The 22,925-nt window shown below is 45.7% G+C and overlaps 1 protein-coding gene across 1 annotated transcript in view; it reads left to right on the top strand.

Moving 5' to 3' along the window:
- Nucleotides 1-11,720, top strand: part of LOC138471815 (keratin, type I cytoskeletal 18-like) — a 91,895-nt gene extending 80,175 nt beyond the window's left edge. Inside the window, exons 7-9 of the mRNA XM_069609649.1 lie at nt 4,579-4,796; nt 6,652-6,680; nt 10,926-11,720. Of these exons, the coding sequence (XP_069465750.1) occupies nt 4,579-4,796; nt 6,652-6,680; nt 10,926-11,038 (360 nt within the window). The 3' untranslated portion in view covers nt 11,039-11,720. The remainder of the gene's footprint in view (nt 1-4,578; nt 4,797-6,651; nt 6,681-10,925) is intronic.
- Nucleotides 11,721-22,925: the final 11,205 nt, after the last annotated feature.

The raw sequence follows: 22,925 nt of genomic DNA, 5'->3' as shown, positions 1-22,925 counted from the left end.
TCCGTGCCTTTGAATGCCTAGAATCCAGATTGATGGTCATGGAGGCAACCAACAAGTTCACTGTGGTGGGTAAGTTGGGGTAGGACCCGCTTCTCCAGGAGTTTGCCCAGTAAGGGGGTAAAATGGAGATGGCCGATAGTTAGCCAGGCGTGAGGGGTCAGTAGACGGCTTTCTTACGAGAGGGTGTACGAGGGAGTGCTTGAGGGATAAACGGAAAGAGCCAGTGGCGAAGGAGTTGTTACAGAAGTCAGCAAGAGCGGGGCAAGAGAGGAGATCATGTTCTTTATGGTTCTTGAAGAGCAAGAGAGCACCTGTTTGGAGGGGATCTTCATAGAGTGCACCACTTTAGAGACCTCATCAGGTGCTATGGGCTGGAGCGGGTGGAGGGTGTTGAGCCAAGGGAGGGGAAGGGGTGGTGAGTTGCTTCTTATTAGGATCTGGCACGTTGACTGCCTTGTGGGCCAATAAGGCACAACAAACTTCTTCTGAAAATATAAGAAGAGGATCTTTGAAATTTGCTATCTCCCTCAAGGAAAAACACCCCTACCACAAATAGCCTAATAATGAGAATACCAAAAGTTGGGCCGTAATAATTGCTGTATTATGCAGAAGCTCACTAATCACTTGCTCTTTGAAAGCAATAGAACAGAAGGTCTGCTGATCTTTTTCAATTACTGCTGTCATTAGAGAAGACCAGGTAGGTCCTGGGCTTTCTGTTTCTTTTACAAGCAATCTATATTCTGCTTTTAGTTGTGCCATTACATTTGCATTCATATAAATGCTAGCCTTGACTTAAGCACTTTTTTTACTTTTGTTCTGTGATTGAATAACTAAAAACAATGCACGTATGGCTATTGGTAATTTTGTCCCTAACAATAACCTAGTGGAGCGCATTTACTACTGGGTGGGAATGCTATTACTGCATTAGTGTTTGCAACTTGCAAACTCTATCACTCTTTCAAAATATGTATTCATTCTTTTTATGTTATAAAAAATATGAAATATGATGTTAAAATACATATTCTTCATAGCCAAATATCATAGATGGATCTCCATGGTTAGTTGAGATGCTTCACTATCATAAATGATCATGGCTGCCTATGCAAGGCTAATAGAATTAAGGCCTGCACATCCGTGAGCATCCGAATGCAACATCCTTGCAAACATTCATCTAAACTGAAAAAACCCAGAAGAAGATGCTGGGTTTGCTAAACTCAATAAGTACTGAAGGAACCAAGCCTAAACAACTTTCCCTCCCACAAACCAACTCATCATGCTCTCTGTTTCCACATTGCAATACATCAAGACAACCTTTAGCTCTCCAGAAGTTTTGGACTTCATTGGCCATCAGTCCGATCCAGCATTGTCAATGGTGAGGGATCATGGGATTCGCAGTCAAGCACATTCCAAGAACAGCAGGTTTCAGGCCCCTGCTCTACATGCATCAACTGACAACCACACACACAGCTGTGGTCGGGCCTCTCGAGCGGTACTCTATCACATACTCACCACTCTTCCCATTTCCTGCATCCCACCACTGCACAACCTCCATTTCCACCCATGCTTGTAGGGTACAGCTCATTAGTGTGACAAAACATAAGAGCTGCTGGGGATCTCCCTTGGTAACACAAACCCCACGTCCCTTAAATCAACTCATCTAGCATCTCACTAGGGCACGGTTATCAAGTACTTCCAATCAACATGTAGCAAGACCTATGTTTTTGCACCTTGCCTTTCTGTTCCTGTCCTCCCACTAACTCCAAAACATTCTACCCTTGCAGAACCGTGTACCAAGATGCTACCAAAATGGCCGATGTTGTGCTATCAAAGATCCAGATACATCCTTGACATTACATATTACAAAAGTTATAGACACATCTTAAGTGGTCCCATGTTAGGGGTGAGTAGCTCTTCCAGTCCTGTTTCTGCTTCTTTGCAGTCTGGTAGTAGTTCTGCATTTTAATGAGAATATTAAAACTGCAAATCACAGAAGCAAAGAAATTACACAGAACTCAAGCTACTCATAACTTGCATCGGACAACTTGAGATGTATGGAAACATTTTAGAAGTGAAGAATCAAGCCAGGGTTCTACTTGAAAGATCTTTTTGTTTAATATTGCCATTGAATTTCTGTGCCGGGGTTTATGCACTCTCCTATGCACTCCCCTACGGGGGAACGTTTTATAGAGACTCATTCCAATACAAAGAACCTCATGATGTACGCCAGGTGCCATTACTACGGGTGAATTATAGGTATTGGCACGCATGGACCATGGCCCATGTATATTGGAATGTCTCTGGCAATGCTTCAGACCGGAAAATATACTGTGGAATTCACGGGCCTCTGCGTGGAACACAGCAAAGGATGCACTTGATTTCTTCTTGTTGCGTTGTGACGTTTACGCTCTGGCCGGTTGTGCAGAAATATAAGCATTTAACCATGGGGAAGGATCAACAGAACAACGCTCTTGCACTACTCGTGTGCCTTGGAGCGCACCATTGGGGACGACTGCAGAGGGTGGACGGGACGCATGTGTGGAGCCCGCTAAATTCATTTGCGACGCTGGTGTGGCCAACTCAGGGCTATTATGCAATATGTAGTGCACTGTAGCTGGCCCAATTCTTCAGGGTGAAAGGGGGAAATCCTTTAAATGTTTAGAAAGCCCAACTGTTTCCCCTGTAATACTCGTGAATGGTAGTCATATTACAGCACTGGAGTAGGCCTTATGAGTGTTCTGACGTATCTAAGAACCGCTTGGAGGCTAACACTCAGGATCCAGTGTGGGTACTGGTGACACCCGCCGAACCATGTGACAAATGTTTTCAAGAGTCACTGTGGGATTGGTGTCAGGGGCTTGAACAGGCAATCAGAATGTCCTAGGACCAGCTTTATTGAAAGCATTCCCCGCCCAGTCTGTTATGAAGTGTGGTGCCAGTTTGTGGTCTGAGGTTTAGAGTTCAGCAGAATAAAGATCTTCCTCTTACGCTTGCTTGACGAAGTTAGGCAGTCATTAAAATCCTTAATCGAATGTTATTTTGGAGAGCTGTAACTTTAGAAGTCATGAGCAGCAAAATGATGTGTCTATCGTTTACTCATATGCTAGCTAGTGTGTGCAACCTTTGAGAGAAGCGTATAGGATTGGCAGATCATTCCATGTCAGGTGGGACATCATGTCCCAGTACTGGGCTTCCACGTCTCGATCAATTTCCTGCTTGGAGTTGTATTGTTGGGTCACTTCAATAAAATACATGGTATTGAAGTAAAACTAAGGCAGAAGGAAAGCCCAGGAGTGGATGTGGGAGTCCCTCGTGACATGGAGTCGTCTAGCAACCGTAGGAAAGCATGAAGAGCTAATCAGAGATCAGTTCACTTTAATGCAGCAGTCCAGAGGTTTTGGACTATGACTCCCATGATCCCTCAGCATTGAGTATACTGACTGTGGCTGATGGACGATGCAGTTCAAAACATCTGAAGAGCCAAATGTTGCAGACTTTTGCTTTGAGGTCTAAAAGCAACACCTCTCATTAGATGAGGTGGCAGAGTTGGATGGGATTGAATATGTCTTCTATGAAAAGGATGGACCTGGAGGAGACCAGGGGTAAAGTCAGTATCATGGTACTGGATAAGGATAAACATAGGAGAAGGAAGAAGTTAAACGCTCACAAGAAATACCAGTTGACAAGACTGGACCAAGTTTGTTGTTACCGATATACTAACAATAATCCGTCGACAAGTGCAAGGAATGTCCTGGTCATAACCTGAGTTTAAACGATTATGGTATTTTGTTCAGTAGTGTGAGAATTGTGATAGAGATGGTGTGAAAGTGGTGCGTGGACTGGAGCAGTCCAGGGAAGAGGTCCTGCTGTCAGATGGTGAAGTTGGAAGCAGAAAAAAAGACAAGAGAGCCTCATGCGGAAATTGAAATGGGCGGGTTCTGATAAAACATGTTAATCACCTAAGAAGTGGAACACACATTTAAGGGAGACGTGTGGATTTGATTAAACCAGAATTAAAAGAGGGTGGGCATCAAGAAATGGGAATTGAAACTGTAGGGGGGTTTCCATGCCAATTAGCAATTCTAGGTAAGCTCTGCTGTGGCAAATGTCCATATATATATATATATATATGGATGCTCTAGGGCTCTTCCGGGCTAGAGGAGGGTGAGTGGATTTGGTGATAGTGCCGATGGATTTTCGTTCCAGTGGACCGGAAGTGATGGTGTATGCATGGTGTGGTTGGAGGGAGAGTGTTCATGGACAATGAACAACGGAGTGCATTTAGTGTTGCTAGAAATAAAGGAATTGTTAGTGCATTGTATGCAACCCTCCAAGATAGTTCTTTATTTAAAAGCTATACACGTGCGTGAATAGATGTATTGCCATCATGATGGAAGGTTTTATGATTGACCCCGATTGCATGTGGAAGTACAGGAAGAATACATTACCGGACAGGGTAGTCGCATATAGATGTGTACCGCATGTTACCACAGCTCAATGGATAAACAATGTGGTGACCATTAGGGGAGTTACATGTTCTATCTTTTCATTGCTTTGAAATGACAACCTTTTTTCCTGCAGACTAATGCCCTGAGAGGTAACCTGGAGGAGGCCTCCCTAACTTACAGAAACGACATGGATGGGCTACAGGAATCCATCTCAAGAATGGAGGCGGAGCTCGCTGAGATCCAGCGGAATATGCAGAGCGAGAAGTTTGAGTATGAAGCCCTGCTCCGCATCAAGGAGACGCTGGAGACGGAGATTGCTGTCTACAGACGACTTTTGGGGGGCGAGGAAGAGTGAGTACCTAAGTTAATAAACATTAATGGCATGTAATAATAGGTATTTCAAATCCAACTTAAATACGGAACAAAATAGGGCATCAGGGTTTACAAACATTTAAAAAACCATGTCTGGATACAATAATTTAGCAATCTGATTTACTAGAAAATATGAAAAAATGTGCTCAGACCAACAAATAACAACCAACCATGGGAATAAGAATTATATACACAGTAAAAAAAAGTCCTAAATTATTAAACCTCTTTCCTTGTTATTATGGATACGTAAAGCAATGGATCCAAACTTTGCAAAACAAACATCTGTACATACATCAGGTGGCCAAATTCCACAGTGAGAGATGAGGTGGAGGGTTTACCTCGAGGATCTACCAATTTACCTCCAAAATCATTGGCTTTTTGATGGCACAAATACCACTTGTGATAAATCTGACGAAATCCCCATGGAGGCCAATGGACCTAAAAAATGGGTAAAGTGCCAGGCTATTATGCAAGTCTACGCAAAAAAGGACGAGCATGCTCGCCCTTGGCTCTTAAGGGGTTAACACTGCCTTACTGCCACTCCTAATCAGATGATAAATCCAATGGTCCGAGCTGTACTAATGGTAAATGAGTTGGAATTACCACCAAACTCATAGTGAGGCCCATTCTCTTTTATCCTGGACTTTCAGCAGATGGTATGCACTCCTCGGGTGTGGCACTATTGAGAGGCAGTCAACAGTCGAGCTCTTACCGAGTGCTAGATTTGCTCTTTTATTCCCTGGGGCACTCATCAGAATCGCCTTGATTCTTATTTTACCATTGCTGGCTACAGCTATTTGCACTTGGCACACCACAGATTAACTCTAGGCACTTGAATAACAAGCGCTGCTCTTGGCCATATCAACAGTACTTTTTTTCAACATAGAAAGGATGAAAAGCTGAGTTGGCTTTAACGGGATTCAGTCTTCTGAGCTGAGCTGTGTGGTCAGGCGTTACATCCATCTTCATTATAATTCACACACCTAACAGCTCCCTGCAGTCCTTTTATAAAGGTATGGATCTATGCGTGCATCTGTGTAGCCCTAGCTCAGGGATCTGCAAACTGTGGCTCTCCAGGCGTTTGGAATGCAACTCCCAATCGGACCTGGCAAGCATAGTCAATGGTGAGTCCTGGTCCAAAACATCCAGAGAGCCGAAGGGTGCAGACGCCTGAACAGGCTGAATAGCAGCTCACCACCGTCCAGGGGGATAGGGCGCCATTTTGCCTCTTGTCAGGTATATGGATTTTACTAACCATTCAAGGCTTATGTTAGGGGTGTGCACATTCTCATTGTGGAACACTGAACTTTTAGTTTGGCAAATTCACAAAGCAGTTCAGAATAATATCTTAATCTACACTTAATGTGATTTCGTCGTTCAAACACACGTGTGTCTCAATGCTGGTGATAGGTTAGAAGAGCTGCTTCCCCTGTTTGCTGCTCATCAGTGTGATGTTGTGCGCATGGGTAAGAAGTTATGTTATGTTGATCTATACCGCGCACCGCTACCACCCAAGGGCAGTCTCCAGGTGCTCAAAGCGTAATACACCTTGACGCGTGTAACATCACTCTGATGACTACACTGACTGAATTTTGTACAAAACATAAAATATGGCCAGAGTTGCATTATTGTTGCATTATTTTTCTCAAACTATTGACATTTATTGATAACACGGATATGTCTTAAGATCGAAACAGTGGCTCAGGGAACAAGGCCTTTTGTAAAATATATTATTCCAGAGGGCTTTTTATTAATTACACATGACCCAATTGTACGACAATCGTACTTCTCCTTTTGACATTTTAAAATGCTCATTTTCCTTTTTTTTCCCCAGGGAACCATCCAAAATACCCCCACCCAAAGGTAAGTGATATCAAAAACAGTATATATTACTTTTTCTATAAATGTGTGCACTACTTAAAAAACCCACCTGGGTTCAGTCTGGAAATTGAAAGACACCCTGGGAGTTACAAAAAAAATCTTCTTCCCTGGCCTTGCTACGTTGATTATAACCAAATAATGTCACTAAAGTCCCTGAGCACACCAGTACAAACGAAAACTACATTGCTTGAAACTGGGGCTTCAGTTGTGTTGGGTAGATTGCAGGATGTCCAATTATTCATGTAGAGGCAATTACAATACTCGCTATTACAATAAGGTGGGTCACTTGCTGCCGTACGCAATTATTATTTCAATATATGTCATGTGGCATTCCTTTAGTGACGAGTTGCCATTGTCTTGGTCTTGAAGCGCTTTACGTTGTCTCAGAATTCAGTACACATAGGGCCTCATTCCGAGTATGGCGGTAGGGGGTTCAGGGCACCGGTAAGGATGCCGGTGCTGTTAACCCCCTACCGCCACATTCTGAGGTCCCTTATCGGGTCCTACCAGGAACGGCTGGTCTGACCAGCCGTTCTTAGCGGGACCCATTAAGGGACCTTGGTGCTAATAACGGGCCTGCAATTTGCAGGCCCGTTATTAGCTCCTTCCCCATTCCCAAATGAGAATGGGGAATGGTTTTCCGAAAGGGGACTTGCCGAGTCCTCCAAGGTTGGAATTACCCGGTAAGTCCCCATTCAGAGACACCGGACCCGGGTTTGGAGGCAGCCATGGTGCTAATAGCACCATGGCTACCTCCAAACTCGGAATGACCCCCATAGTCTGAACATACTCGGGAAAACAGTACATATAGTGGACTAACGTTTCATTTGAAAGTATTCAATGGAATGGAACCTTTTTGTAGGTGTCAGTTTAGTTATTCAATTAGGCTTTAACATCCAGGGGCGGACTGGCCTATAGGGAACTCTGGAGATTTCCCGGTGGGCCTCTGCATCCTGGGCCTCTTGTGTGTGGGATTTCCAAATTTCCTCATAAGAAAAGCATTGGGCTTGCTAAAAATGTGTCATATCGGGCCGCTTTGAACATTATTTCCAGGCCTCTTTTGGTCCCCAGTAATTATTTCCAGTGCCTCTTTTAGTTCCCAGTCCACCCCTGTTAACATCCACTTTGAAACAGTGTTGTGTCTAGCGCCTTGACACTGTGGCACCTACCCTTGTCCAGAATGCAATACAAGGGAGACATAGGGCTTCTTACAAGTGAGGCGGAACGGGTTAACGGGATCCGCTAAAGGAGGTGGACCCGTTAAACCCGTTCGGCCTCATTCCAAGCTCCCCTCGCGGGACCCAGTAAGTAACGCCTGGTCATACCAGGCGTGCTTACCGGGTCCCGCGAGGGGAAGAGGGAGCAAACAACGGGCCGCTCGTAATCGGCCCGTTGTTTGCTCCCTCCCCCATTCCCATTCAGCCCTATTAGGGCTGAAATGGGAATGGGGAAGGTCCGGGCCCGGGTTCGTGGAGGGAGGAATTACCGGGCCCTCCGAACTCGGAATGGCCTGGTAATTCCCCATTCTGGGAACCCGGACCCGATTTTGGCGGCAGCCATGGCGCCAATAGAGGCATGGCTACCGCCAAAATCGTAATGAGGCCCATAGTTCCCAAGTCTATTCAGTCATTTTGGTTAAATATAGTTTTATCGAATCCATCCTTTTTTATTTAATGTTCATGATAATGTTATACTTGTTGGGGTTATTAGGTTAAAAGAGTGCTTAGAACAGAAATACAGTGAAGTGTCCCCTGTCCACACTTCTTGCTTTATTCTGAAGCCCTTGACCTATTAATTGTTGAACCACTGGTCAGCAGTGCCAGTAGGTGTCAGGTGAACAGTGGAAAGGAATAGTGACTTCTTAATGTGACACCTTTCAAAACACAATCTAATATAAATGTCACAATCGTTGTTCTTTTTTAAATGTACGTTTCCTACTAGAGATAAGAAAACTTAGTAATGTTCTTTCCTATAAACTCTACAAATGACAGCACAGAAAATGATTGATTACCGAACAGTTTGGGAAAAGGGCGCAATCCAAGGCGGGCGATCATAAGGCCATCTGTTAGAATTTTGAAGAGAGGATTCTACTGCCCATATCATTTAGTACAAGAACAGGAGGAAAGGTTCCCTTCCGCCAGTCCATAATGTAGTGTTAATGGCTGATAGGGCAGTCTGTAATGCTAGTTATTGGCCTTTGCCTGACTGATGGGCCTGGTCTGCAGGGACTTTAACAAGCATTATTGACCAACTATGATGGCAAAAATACGATTAGCATATGAATATTCCAGTTGACTGTTCTGAAATAACTTCAAAGAAGAGTATATACCAGTAGCAAGTAATCAATTCCAAGCAACGTAATTGGTCGACTCACACTAAGCAATCCAACTAAGGTACTAGGGGACAGACGGTCGGCCAATAGCATCCCGTGGCTGCTTCTGTTCAGTGAAGTGGCCTAGATAGATGTCAACTAAGAGGGACAAGGATATGGCTCCCTGAAAAGGGTTCTTTAATTAGCCAGCCCCACCTCTTCCCATGATTTTGGAGGAATGGAGCAAATTGTCAACCAAGGAAAAAAGTCTAGTATTCAATCTAACCTCGGTTGCACAGTACTTGTGCATCTAATTTGATTTCTTTAGGATGTCTATGGGAACCCGAGAGTGTTTTAAAGTGATCAAATAAAAAACAACTTCAATTTGAGGAATTTGTCAGCGTGGGCCTCATTACGAGGTAGGTGGTAAGGGATTACCGGCACCGGTAAGGACACCGGTGCCGGTAATCCCTTACCACCCTATTCCGAGGTCCCTTAGCAGGTCCCTTCCTTAACGCCTGGTCTGACCAGGTGTTAAGGACGGGACCCGTTAAGGGACTTCAGAGCTAATAACGGTACCGCAAATTGTGGTACCGTTATTAGCTCCATCCCCATTCCCATTGAGCCCTATAGGGGCTCGAATGGGAATGGGGAATGGTTCCCAGAATGGGGACTTACCGGGTCCTCCAAGGTTGGAATGACCCGGTAAGTCCCTATTTCGGGAACCCGGACCCGATATGCGTTATGGGGGTAGCCATGGCGCTAATAGCAGCATGGCTACCTCCTACCTCGTAATGAGGCCCAGTGTCTTAGAGAGAGAGATTTAATTGCTGACTGAACATTTCTAATGAAATTTGCTTACTTAAATCTACCCCTCCCTTTTGCCCTTCACCCAGAAATGCCCTTTAGACTTCCATTACACCATATATATATATATATATATATATATATATATATATATATATATATATATAATGCACCTAGCCCTTCCCACCAGTGATATTTCGCAATTTCAGTTTAGTTACTTAAATTCATGTTTCTTTTCTAGTAGAAATTCGCTCGTTTTTTGTGGGCAATTATTTTCATTTTATCGACACCGACCAAAATATAGGTCTTCCATGTCAGAAAATAATGCTGCATGCTTTTTCAATATTTGTGCGAGAAGAAGGCAGAACACTGCACTAAAAAAGAACGGTTCCTTAAATGCACGGAGATGTAAGCTTGTGACTGTCCCTTTGACGATTGGAGCATTACAAAGGAATGTCTGTTGTATGTAAGTTCGAGTATGCCTAAATAGTCCAAGGAAATGTGACATGGTAGGCCAGGCGTCTCCAAAGCCAGCTGGCAAGCATCAGCACCATATGTTTGCAGAATAGCCATGCTAAATACTTCTCAGTAAAGTCCATCTAAATGGTGGTCATTTACAAACGTGCAAAATCCAGTAGCTCTGCAGCAACATCCCGCAGCTGGGGCATGAAATGCAAATGTTTCATGCATGATGTAATGAGGGGGCCCTGCGTTTCCCAACATCATTTGCAAAATCGTGGGAGCCCCTGAACTGAGAACGAACATAGTTTAAATAACGTGTTCTGTCTCCCAGTCAGGAGGCTCTGGAATCACGCCTCAGCTCACTGCACCCTTCACAGAGGAAAAATAAAGTGTTTGCATATAAGTCTGGTCCCACCCACAACAACACTCCAGCACCGAAATGCTAGGCCCTTTTCCTCTGAACAATGGTTCAATCCTGGAGATGTGTTTCGTCCATGTTGGACCGCATCACTGAGGTGAAGCGGAACTCTCCAAGGCACAGTTAGCAAGGCCGGCAAGTCTGGATTGCTTTTAACATATGCAAATAGAGTGCACCTTGGTGAGTTTGAAATCGTGTTTCTAATTTTGCTATTTCCTTCCTGTTAAAGAACCCGAACCCACGACTAAGAAGATTGTAAAGGTCGTGACCCAAACATTGGTGGATGGAAAGGTTATTGAAGAATCCAGCGAAGTTGAAGAATTTGAAGTTAAGAAAAAATAAAATAAATATATCAAGATCACGTCACAACGTGGAGCTTCACTGTTACCCGCCTCTGTGTTGTGGACGGCCCTGTTATTGGAAAACCCCCCTTCTATTGCTGTCCATCTCAACATTTCCAATGTAATCACTTCTCGACATGTTACTGTCTACATATAACTTTTTTGTACTTTTTACTCCGATTGTTATTTGTAACATAATTTATAAAAGATATGAAATACAAGGCAGGAATATAGAAATATATGACTTCAAGGGCAAATATATATATTAACTCAAGACAGTCCCAGACATGCAAGCACTGTTAAACCTGAGAACAGAAACAGTCTCTATAAAATACCTGTAACATGAGCTTGTAAGTAATCCATGAATATCTTTTTCATCATGCAACAACTCAGTCAATTGCTGTTATTCGCCCAGCCTCCATATTCCTTGTTACAGACGATGAGTCAAGAATACTGTCAAGTTACAGGTCAATAAAGTGAGCATAGTTTATCTCTAAATTCCAAATATGAGTTTGTAAAAGTAGTCATTACCCCTTATGCATTTCCGTCTGCTTTTGCTTTTACTACATGTATCCTTTTGATATTTAGAGGCCAGCTGTATGTTCAGGAATTGCATGGTTAAACTGGAAGTGTAATGCTTGCAATTGTATTAATTTAAGGAATAAAGCTTCCCAAATCCTCCATCCTAGGGTAGATCATTCACGAAGGTGTAAGGTTTGTGTGTAGCATTTTATCCAGTGAGCTGATGTATGCACAAAGACAAACATTACATACACATGAAAATGAAGTAGGCGAAAGCATTCCAGAAGAAAAATCGAGGAAGCGCAGGGAAAAGTAAAAAGGGGAAAGGAAATGGCATGGGGCGGTAAGTTCAAGGCAGAAAACAAAATAAGTTGCATAAAAGTGTACCATTTTCTTAATGCACCTCCGCTGTGCCCCATTGTGAGTGAACTCCTGCACCACTTACAGACTGTAATGTGCCCATTCTCTAGGTGTCTAGGCATCTAATAGTTCCATCCCATGTATTGGACCCTGAAAGAAAGCCCACAAACAAATGTTCGAGTTCACTGTGCTTGGAAGCACAGAGGTGTGTGGGGTGGTCATTTGAAGAGGCCACTGCTCCGCCTGGCCTGGTGTGGTACAAGCTACTGTAAAGTAAGGGCCGATGATTTCAAATGTGTCACTGCAATAGGCAACGGTAGAGGCCAAAGGTTCTCTGCCGCCCTGAGCATCATAAAAACCCCGCTCACCCACAGAGGAAGCAGAAAGCACAGCAGCGCCCCCTATCTTCCGATAGCCTATAGTAGGTCCAGATGACCCGCTGGAACTACAGCCTCTTAATGTTGCTTTTCCATCAAAGTGTTTAGTATTCTTTTCGTTTTGTAAAAGAATATTTAGAATATTTTTAGAAATATACATATTGCATCCATCTAGAATCTCATGAAGCTGATAGGAAGAGTGCACTGAGACATCTTGGGTGGGATCACATCAGTTTGGCACAATGTGATTCCAGAGGTAAACCTCATTGAGGATATTATTCATGGATCTGCCTTTGAGTATTGCACTCATACACTTGTTATTGAGTTGAATATTTCTCACCTTCGAATGCAGAAGTCATATCATTCCCATAGAAAAGCAAACCTACTCTAACATGTTTAGGGGATCGCCTGGGGGACTCTGTATTCATAAGGATAGAGGGAGTGACCTGTGTCTTTTGTTTGCTGCCATCAAAGTTTCAATTAGGGTGGGGGGGGGGGGTCTAACCAGTGCTTAATTTGTGGGGATGTTTGCCAGGGCTCAGCCCTGGCACTTATTTCTGTGCCCTGGCACTTATTGTCTCAAACTCAGTTTGATGATGATATGGCATTTTGGCAACCTTGTTCTTCCGACTGTCAGTCATAGTCCCACAAGCAACAACAGTGTGCACTACTTAGAATATTTTGCACGGTTCAAAATGACTTTGCACGGCTGAAAAGTGGCTTTGCACTGCCGACGCAAACCCTGATTCATGAAACTGTGCAAAGTGTATTTTTGCAGTACAAAATGACTTTGCACTGACTTTGCACTGAAAAAATACACTTTATGATATGGTATTATATGGCATTTGTAACGCGCCTATACACAAGTGTTTCAAGGCGCGACGAGGCAGGGAGGGGGGAACAAGGGGAAGACAGACAACGATCTTACTAGGCCAGGTGTCATTCAGACCGCACAAGTGCAGGGGTAGGGGGAAGGGAAAAAAGTGCAAGGGGAAGGGGAGGGGGGAAGTGCAGTACAAAGTAAGTAGAATAAAGAATAAATGAATAGGGCCAGCTGGTGGCAAGTGCAAGGTAAGTGCAGACAAGTGCTGGGAAGGGGGGGCTGTAGGGATACAGAGACAGTCCCACAGTGCAGGGGTTGCCAGGGAGGCAGTGCAAGTGGAGAGTGGCTGGGCCCAGGACCGAGGTCGGTGAGGGTGGCCCAGTTTCAGATTCAGTGCAGTTTCAGTGAAGAATTTAGCAGGGGAGAGGGAGAGAGAAAGCAGAAGCAAAGAGGAAGGTTTTGAGGTGCTTGCGGAACCAGAGATGGTTCTCCTCAAGTTTCAGGGAGGCAGGAAGGCTGTTCCAGAGGGAGGCCCCTGCCGCAGAGAGAGATCTACCCCCAGCTTGTTGCTAGAAGAAGAAGGCCTTGTGGACAATGCAGAGGGTTTTGAACTTAATCCTCGCAGCCACTGGGAGCCAGTGTAGAGATTTCAGTCCTGGAGAGATACGGTCCCTGGGCTTGAGGCCAAGGACAAGTCTCGCAGTTCTGTTCTGGATGAGTTGCAGAGGGCGGAGAGTGGAGGCAGGCAGATTAAGATAGAGGCTGTTACAGTAGTCCAGCTTCGAGAGAACCAGGGCTCGGGAGACAGTGAGCTTCTGGGGGAAGGAGAGGAAGGGAAGAATACCTCTGAGGAGGTGCAGCTGGTAGTGTGACTTCTTAGAGACGTCAGATATATGAGGAGAGAAGGAGAGTGTGGAGTCAAAGATGACCCCGAGGTTTTTTGCCTTGCAGGTAGGAGCAGGAAGAGGGCCAAGAGAGGCTGGCCAGAGAGCTGCAGGGAAGGTGGGAGTGGGTGTGCCAATGAGTAGAATCTCAGTCTTACTGGCATTAAGGCATAGGTCATTGGCGGCACACCATTCCTGGATAGCAGACAGACAGTCAGAGATGAGGGAAGGAGAGGAGGATGCCGAGGGTAGCCTGAAAATGAGCTGGGTATCGTCCGCATAGCACTGAAAGTTGGGGCAGAGGCCGGCGATGCGGTGGGCAAGGAGTGCCAGATACTGGTTGAACAGCCAGGGAGAGAGATTAGATCCCTGGGGAACACCACAGGTGGAGAAAAAGATGTCAGAGAGGAAGGACCCAAGTTTGACCTGGGAGGGTCGATTGGAAAGGAAAGAGGTCAGCCACGCCAGAGCCTGACCAGTGATACCGAGTTCTATGAATCAGGGTTTGTGTCGGCAGTGCAAAATCACTTTTCAGCAGTGCAAAGTCACTTTGAACCAGGCAAAACATTCCAGGAATCGGGCCCTGTATCAACAATTGTACAATGCGATTTTTTTCTGGCTGGCACCCCACACTTGCAATGCCTCCTTTGTGGCGGGGGACCATTCTGGAGAGAGTGTGGCATGTCGGTATGTGGAGCGTGCCTGAACATAGGGCATGTCTAACTTCTTCTGTCATATGACCTTAGAATTATCTACGGTGCGGTGGGAATCCAGTAGCTGCGCTGGCAAACTGCGGTGTTCCTGAAATGCCGCTGTGTGATTCCAGGCAGTCTCCAAATATTATCGCAATGCCACACAAACATGGCGCTGGCGCAAATTCTTGTTTACAATGTCGCCAGACTGTCTGCTCTTCTTGTTCCACTCTTTCGGTTTCTGTTTCTCTAGTTTGTTAATATATTAAACAGTCATTAATTAAAATCAACAAACTGTTGCCGGAGTCTCCAAAGTCCTTATGCAACTAACCGCAAGGACCCACCTTGGCAATGGATAATGTCTAACCCACAGTGTACACAACTCCAGACTCGATAACTGTTTCTGCGAGTAACAGTGACTTAATGCCAACACACACTGCAGAACTGGCAACAGCTCACACTTAATGAGGCCTGTCAAATCAAAGGAAACAAGTCAATTGAATCGGGCTTACACATTCATGACTGGCACGAATCCTTAATGTTGCCTCCAAGGATCCTATGGATTGGGTTTTTTTAAGCTTTCAGCTGGAGTGCTGGCCAGGCAACTTGGGAGATAGTAATAAAAGGTCAGTATGGATGGGACAGAGCAAGGCAAATATGACGAACTCTGCCCCAGAAGTACAGAGGGCAATCCCTGGTCAGGCTATCTGCCCTACTGGCCATTTGCCATGTTTATCAGATGTTGCATTTTAAGGGAGTGTTAGGTTTGTTAAAGACAATGGCCCCTAGTTGTGTGATTGTGTGCTGTCATCATTCTTGCTGCATTGCTGCTGCCATTGGCCCTCATTAGGACCTTGGCGGAGGACCATGGCACTATTAGCACCATGGTCCATGGCGCTAAGCTGCCAACTCCGCCATGGTGGTTGGCGGACTTACCGCCCCATTCCGACCTTGGCGGGGCGGTAAGTCCCCAATCCCCATTTACCCTTCCCCATTCCCATTTTTGCCCCATAGGGCATAATGGGAGTGGGGAAGGCGTTAATTACGCCACCGTAAATTACGGTGGCGTAATTAACAACAAGGTCCCTTAGCGCCATGGATTTTAACGCCTGCTAAAAGCAGGTGTTAGATCCGCCATGGCGCTAAGGGAACTCGTACTCAGGCGGTAAGGGTCGGCAAGGTTTACGCCGGCGTAAACCCCTTACCGCCTGGGTCCTAATGAGGCCCATTGTGTTACCATCCAGAGAAATCGCACTGCATAGTATTTCAACAACACACGCTCTAATAGTATTTGCCAACATTTTATATTTCTTTTATCTGACAGCAATGTGGCACAGTTGTAACTGAGGTAATTACACTCGCCTGCCCCCCTATTTAAACATATTTCTTCTCATTTGTGGAAGCTGATGTTTTAGTCATCGCTAACTGGACTATGAGGCTTTTTTTTTTCAATCTGCAATATGTTTTTAAAAGTTGGGGGAGTGTCTAATATTCAGCTGTCAGCATTTGAAAGGTCTTCTGGAAATGTGGAGCCCAATAGCGTTTGCTGGGCCTGGATGCGTTCCCACGTGCAACCTCATGCTAATAAGAGTGTAGAGTCTGGCATCAACGCTCCACTGCATCCGCCACTGTGGTCTGTGCCCGCTCTCCGCCATTATCTCCTGGTTCTCCACGTGAGCCTTGACTTAGACTACCAAAGGGCAGTGGATCCCTCAGTGCTGTGCACGCCACCATGCTGGATTTAGTGTTGTGGTGGTGGGCAGGACCTCTGCAGCTCAGTCCATGGGGATTAACTGTCCACATAGTGTTTGAATGAAGACAAACCAGGCTTCCAGTCAGTGGGGAAAATAATGCATCGACAGTGTGGTGGAAGAAGTGCCGCACCCGGTTAAATGACTGCCCGTCCCACACCTGACAGGGGTGGGGGTGATCGGTCCAAATAAACACAAGTGAACCTCATCACACCTTCACGTGCTGTAAGTTCCAATCAGTTCCCATGTCCTTTCCCCTACACCAGTAATTTGCACCCCCTTTCCCATAGTACCTCCTACTCCATCCTGAGGCAGCCTAATTGGAAGATGTAAGGGGAAAGAGGCAGGCCCCATCCCCCGCACCACGCACAAAAACAAGATGCCTCCACTTATCATCAGTGCACTAACTGAGTAGCGCAGCGCAGTTCAGATTCAAGATAGGCAGCAGGACTCCATTTTGTTTTGAAGAGTGAGAGGAGCCGGCTGTCAAGACACTTAACTTGATTAGTACTTACAGGGCACAAGGTAAGGGTAACAGACAATTTGCGTAGAGTTAAGGATCCTCTCAAGTGTGGCACAACATTCACGGTTGTACTCTTAGTGTGGCTTGTCTGTGCTTCATCACAATTGTTACCTCTGCACCCTGGTCTCAGTCAGGGCCATGGAGCGGGAGTGGTAACAGTGTGCAGGGTTCTGTACCAGTCCACGCGCCAAGTGAATAATCCATAAGACAAAGAACTAGGCCATTAGAAGCGAAAAGGTAGAGAGAATGGATGGGCTGTCCAGTCTACCTGGGGTTGGATTAAAATGGGGTGCAGCTGCACTTTATAAGAAGGCTGTACCCCTAAAAAGAGCCACTATTCATCTCTTATTAATGTCAAGTCTTTAGATGGTGCTTCATGACAGATTCCTACCGCTTCTAAGGGCTTCATTATATGTGATGCAGTAACAGTAAAACGGGCATTAATTTAGAAGACTGCCTGGTTTTCCGGTCCGCGTGATGATGGGTTTGATAATCCAGAAAACAATAAACCACCTGGATTGAGATGTCATGCCATCCATGCAAAGTGGTGGCAAAGGACCAGTCCGAATTACAGCATGCAGAAGGTCTGCCCATATGAGGCCCAGGCGGCTCCATAATGGAGACTAACAACAACACTACATTATCCAGCTTGGCGGTATTAGTTGAGTGAATACTGCCACACCCACGAGGAGGCTCTGAGAGCTTGAACAGTAGGTTTAATTATTATCCCGTTCAAAGACATGTTTTGAGTATGGCAGCAACTTCAAACACATGGGGTATTTAAAATGCTACCCAAATTTAGGTTGGAATCACATGGGTTATTTACAGCGTAGGATACTTAACAGTAAATGTAGGTTATTTACCTCATGCAGTACTTCCCATGTATATATTCCATGCCGCACATATCCCATGCAATGCCAACACAGAACTAGGTGGCATATTAAAAATAGACATTTTAAATACCACATTATTTCCATTACCACCATATAAATGAGGCCCATATTGGCACTTTTTACATCAGACGGGTGAAGGGCTGAGTCCACCCTGCCTGGATTTGAAAAAGTGAACGCAAATCATAGATGTCTTAGTATTACTCGCTGAGCTATCGCATTGTCTATCTATGTTACCTAGCCATTACTCTGCAAACCGCATGCTGTGACCTGCCCATGTCATGCCCCACAGTCAGAGTGACAACTGTACTCCTGTGCCACCAGCAGGCATTCAAACAGCAGACAACGTCATCATCTCTCTCCCCTAACAGAACAGCGCACCAATGAGTGATGGGTCATACAGCGCGCCAATGAGTGATGGGTCATACAGCGCACCAGTGAGTGATGGGTCATCTCTCTCCCCTAACAGAACAGCGCACCAATGAGTGATGGGTCATCTCTCTCCCCTAAAAGAACAGCCCACCAATGAGTGATGGGTCATCTCTCTCCCCTAAGAGAACAGCGCACCAATGAGTGATGGGTTATACAGCGCACCAATGAGTGATGGGTCATCTCTCTCCCCTAAAAGAACAGCGCACCAATGAGTGATGCGTCGGAACAGAGTGAAGCGCATACAGAACACAGACCTTCTAACCCAGACTGCCACATTCTCAAAAGTTGGGATGCCTTCCAAAACAAGGGAAGGAGAAATGTAGAAGTCAAAGTCCAAAGACGGAAAGGATTGAGAGAAAAAAGAAGTCACTGGACTTTATGCCACCCTTGGAGTTGCCAAATGTATTCATGAGTTGCAGAGACAATAATGAGTTGATATCAGAAACAAAAGAAAAAGTGAAAAGAATAATTTATATTTTTGTTTCATTGGATGAACCTGTAAGGAATATACAGGGGGTGAGTTCAGAGCAAAGAAAAAAATGAATCCTAATGAAGAGGTAAACGGACATCAAATAGCTAATGCTGAAGGAGCAGGAATACATGACCAATGAAATGAATTGATCATACTGATAGAAACCGCCCTGGAAAAACTAAAAAGGAGAGCAGAAAGCCGTGCTGTTCATTTATGATGAATGAGAAACTCGCCTTCATTAACTTGACTACTGCACTGGCACTTCCCTTGCACTATCACTGTCCAGCCCTTTCGCTCACCCGTCCTGCCCCAGCCCCAAACCAAGGATCTCCCCAGTCATCCAGTAGCTGAGGACAACTATGTGTCTCCACTCACCCCTATGCGTTCTCCTACTCTCCTGAGTGCTTACACAGATTCTGTCCCCTCTTCCCCACCACTCTTGACTCAGCCAAGCCCTTATACTAAGTCGATCTTGTATGTTATTTCCAATCGTACTCTCCCAAGCTGTCCATTACCATCCAGGCCATGCTTTCCCTCCATAAAAACGTCTCTATACCCTCTTCATAAATAATTGAACGTGTGAAACCCTTCTATCACTCCCACTCCTTCCCTCATCCACTCCACCTCCCTCCACCACCACTCTCTCCTCTCAATCTCACTTCACTCCCACAATCAGCAAACATACCCTGGACTACCTTGGATCTATTTGCACTCAAAATGATCAAAGAGCTTGCACCTGTCACCTCCTTTTCTCTTCCCTCTTCAATCTTTTGCAAAGGGTAGCTTTCCAACCTGCTGTGGAGACTGAGACAACCCCAAACCCCTATACTACAAGCATGTCCCTCTTCTTCTCCCCCCACCAACCAGTATCCTCAGGAGAAGTTTCTATAAGCATATAAAAAAGAAACGCACTGGTGGGGGGTGTCTGTACTCCTGCTCGCTATAGGGCAGAGGAGAGGCACAGAGAACCCCAGCCAAGATTCTCTATAGGGTAGTTATGGTCGAGCAATCAAGGCCTAGCTTCTCAGGAGGTGATGTGGGCTGGTTCTTAAGTACAGTGTAGTCCCCAAGCTGCCACAAAGGAATGTCCACACGCTATGTTAGTTAAAACACAGCTCTTTATTTAAATAAGGTTCAAAGTTATATACACAATCACGATAATACACTTTGTGCTCCGACAATTCTAAAATGGTAAATATGTACAGTTGTAGGTGGTACCACGATTGCCCTGATTCCGTTAAAATGCATCATCTGTACTCAGTTCAAATAGCATACAAATCAACACAGTAAAACGATATCAACCATAGACTTAGGAGGAAGATAAGTTGGTTAGACAATTGGCAGAATACTGGCCCCGTTACCTAGACACAGTTCTGTATGAGGATCCCCCACCTGGGTAACCTGTAAATGAAGATGGACTACAAGCCCAGTCCATATATTGTCTATTAGAGTCTTATCTTCTTCTGTAGTTCTGCAACCCAAATGCACCTTGTGTTTTAGCGTTCTTTGTCGGGGAATCGATGGCCCTTCTTGAGTGTGCCCCCTTTCAAGCAGGAGCCATGGGTCGTCGAGCTTCTGAACGGAGGAAAAGGTGAACGTTGCCGTTGAGGCAGCAGCTTTGGTCATTGCGGTGCTTGTTGACGAGTGATCGAAAACGTCCTGCCACAGGGGAGCCCTGCAGTGCCCCTCGACAACGATGGTTCATTGCTGCAAAGAGTTAGTGAAGAACTTTGACCCAGCAAAGGCATCGAGTCATCGCTGTCTGGTGTTGGCGAATGAGATGTGACCACGGCTGGCTTCAGTAGCTTCGTCAGCATCACTGAGGTCTACCGGTGGCAGGAAACCCACCAGCGGATTCTTCTTGGTCGTCGACGGCCTTGACTTTCTCCAGCAGGACGAAATCGGTCAACGATGATGAACAAGGGAGTCCTTGGATCAGAATGTTCTTAGGCTAAGGGAGCACAGCGGCTCTGGTCGGCGACGGCGGTCATCAACAGTGGACGGCTGTCCAGTACTTTTCTTTGTTCTCCTCGGCGGTCCCCTTCTCTGGTCGGCAGCCTTTCGTAGCTCTTTCTACCAGGCAGCTTTGGCAAAGATCAGCTGCTGCCCAATGGTCCCTCGTACCTCAGGGAGAGATCACCTTACCAGGTCCTCTCTTGCATCAGTTCTTGAAGGCACAACTGCTTTCAAATTACACAGAAGGGAACAGCAGTTATAGTAAGCATCATGTATCAACTTCAGCTTCTGAACAATTTCTAGCAGTGAGAGGCCCCAAGATATACTGTTGATCTCCCATTCATTCTGCTGGGTCACATTCAGGCAACCAATCACTCAGAAGGGCATTCAGCAGGCAGGCAGCCAATAAGGCACACAGTGCATTCAGGCCATTCTTCTCCATCCAGACACTCACAACACAGAATGTGGATTTGGACAAGCACTCTGCCATTCAGCACTACACACTGCATTCATACCACTTTCGGAAAGGGCTGTCTCAGTCATTGTGTCAACCACCAAATACTAGACACCCATAACACAGAATGTGTATTCGTCACACACTCCATTCACCCAGGTCACACCCCACAGGCATCCCCATAACATACAGTTATCGGGAAGGCTCCAGCCAGTCTGGTCGGCACTTCCCCCACTACCATATATGGAACTTCCACCCAACAACCAGTCAGGGGGAAGGGACAGAGTCAGGGCTTCCCGGAACTTCAGGAAAAGAAGGTAACAGGCAATAGAAAGCAAGAGGCCACAGGGGCCATCTTGTCTCCATCAGGAATCCACTGATTCCAATGACAGGGCCTGGCCATCCCAAAATGGAAGACGCTCAGGGTGCCTGTCAATTCAGCATGGAGCTGCCACCAGCCCGTACCCTGCTCTGTGGGCCACACACATGTGCCCAAAAACATACACTAGGAGCACAGAGTCGTACTCTCACCCGCGAGTGCCATAAGGGTTTCCCAAGGGTCTGTCCACCAAACCAAATACAGGAAGAGCCGCACCGCCAGGAGTCCCACATGAACTCCTGTGCAGAAAACAAGTCAGAACATACATGATAAAGCAATAAAGGACAAAGATTCAGAGGCCCTGTCCCTCTGATGCATTTCCAGCAACACATATCATCAACTATTTTGATGTAGACCACTGTCTGACCCCCTTGAATGTGGATTTTGGAGTAAACACTCTACTGAAACTTCTCTCACCCCTGTCTTTGACGTTCCCACCACTGCTCACTCGTCCCTCTAATCCATACTCATTCTATTTTATTTATCTGCTGCTTTTGACACCGTGGAACAGCCCTCCCTCCTCCAAACTCCTGTCTGCCTTAGTTGCATGGGCCCAGTAGTTGACTGCATGGCTTCTTGTCTCCCTGATCACTCCTCTCTGCCTCATAGAAGTTTGGCCTCTCCACCATCCTGCAACATACTGTGAGCGTCCGCCAATGATTAGCCAGGGGCAAACACCTCTTCATCTTCTACACCTTCTACCTGGGTAAACTAATTTCATTTCTTTTTTGGCTTTCACTTCCACCTCTTTCATGATGACACCCTTATCTTCACCTCTTTTCCCTCCTCCACGCGGTCATCTTGCAATGTATCACCAGCTTCCTCTGTGCTGCAGTCACTGGATATCTCTTTGCTGCCTAATGCTAAACCCATCTACGATAGAAGGCACCAGTCTTGCAGCCTCTGTTGGACACCCCACTCCACGATTCCCTATCTCCTTTCCACCTGCTCTTCCATGGCTTGCAACCTTAAGGTCGCTTCACCGTTGATCTTAAAGTCAGTTATTTAATCATGGCCACTGCCACTGCAGCCAGAATCAACCTTTTAAACATCAGGAAGATCCACCTGCACCTCACCCCCCACTCAACCAAAGCTCTAATCTCTTCCCTGGTGCTCAGCAAATGTGGCTTCTCTTCTAGCCTACTCCTAGGCCCCCTCTACTCTTTCACTCCCCACAACACAGCTCTCAGCTTTGTCACATACACCCTTCACAGCCTACCTAGATCCTACCCCACCACAATAATCCACTATCCCACGGGTTACCTCGCTATTTAAAATCAATCCCTCAGATTCACATCTTAAAATCAATTCATTGCCTTGTCACTCATTACCTTGCCAACTCCATCTCCTTCGACACTCTCTTCCGAACTGTG

Source organism: Ambystoma mexicanum, chromosome 8, assembly GCF_040938575.1.
Source record: "Ambystoma mexicanum isolate Mex_15411 chromosome 8, UKY_AmexF1_1, whole genome shotgun sequence".
NCBI lineage: Eukaryota > Metazoa > Chordata > Amphibia > Caudata > Ambystomatidae > Ambystoma > Ambystoma mexicanum.
The sequence above is the reverse complement of the archived record's forward strand: the minus strand, read 5'-3'. Positions and strand labels throughout refer to the sequence as shown.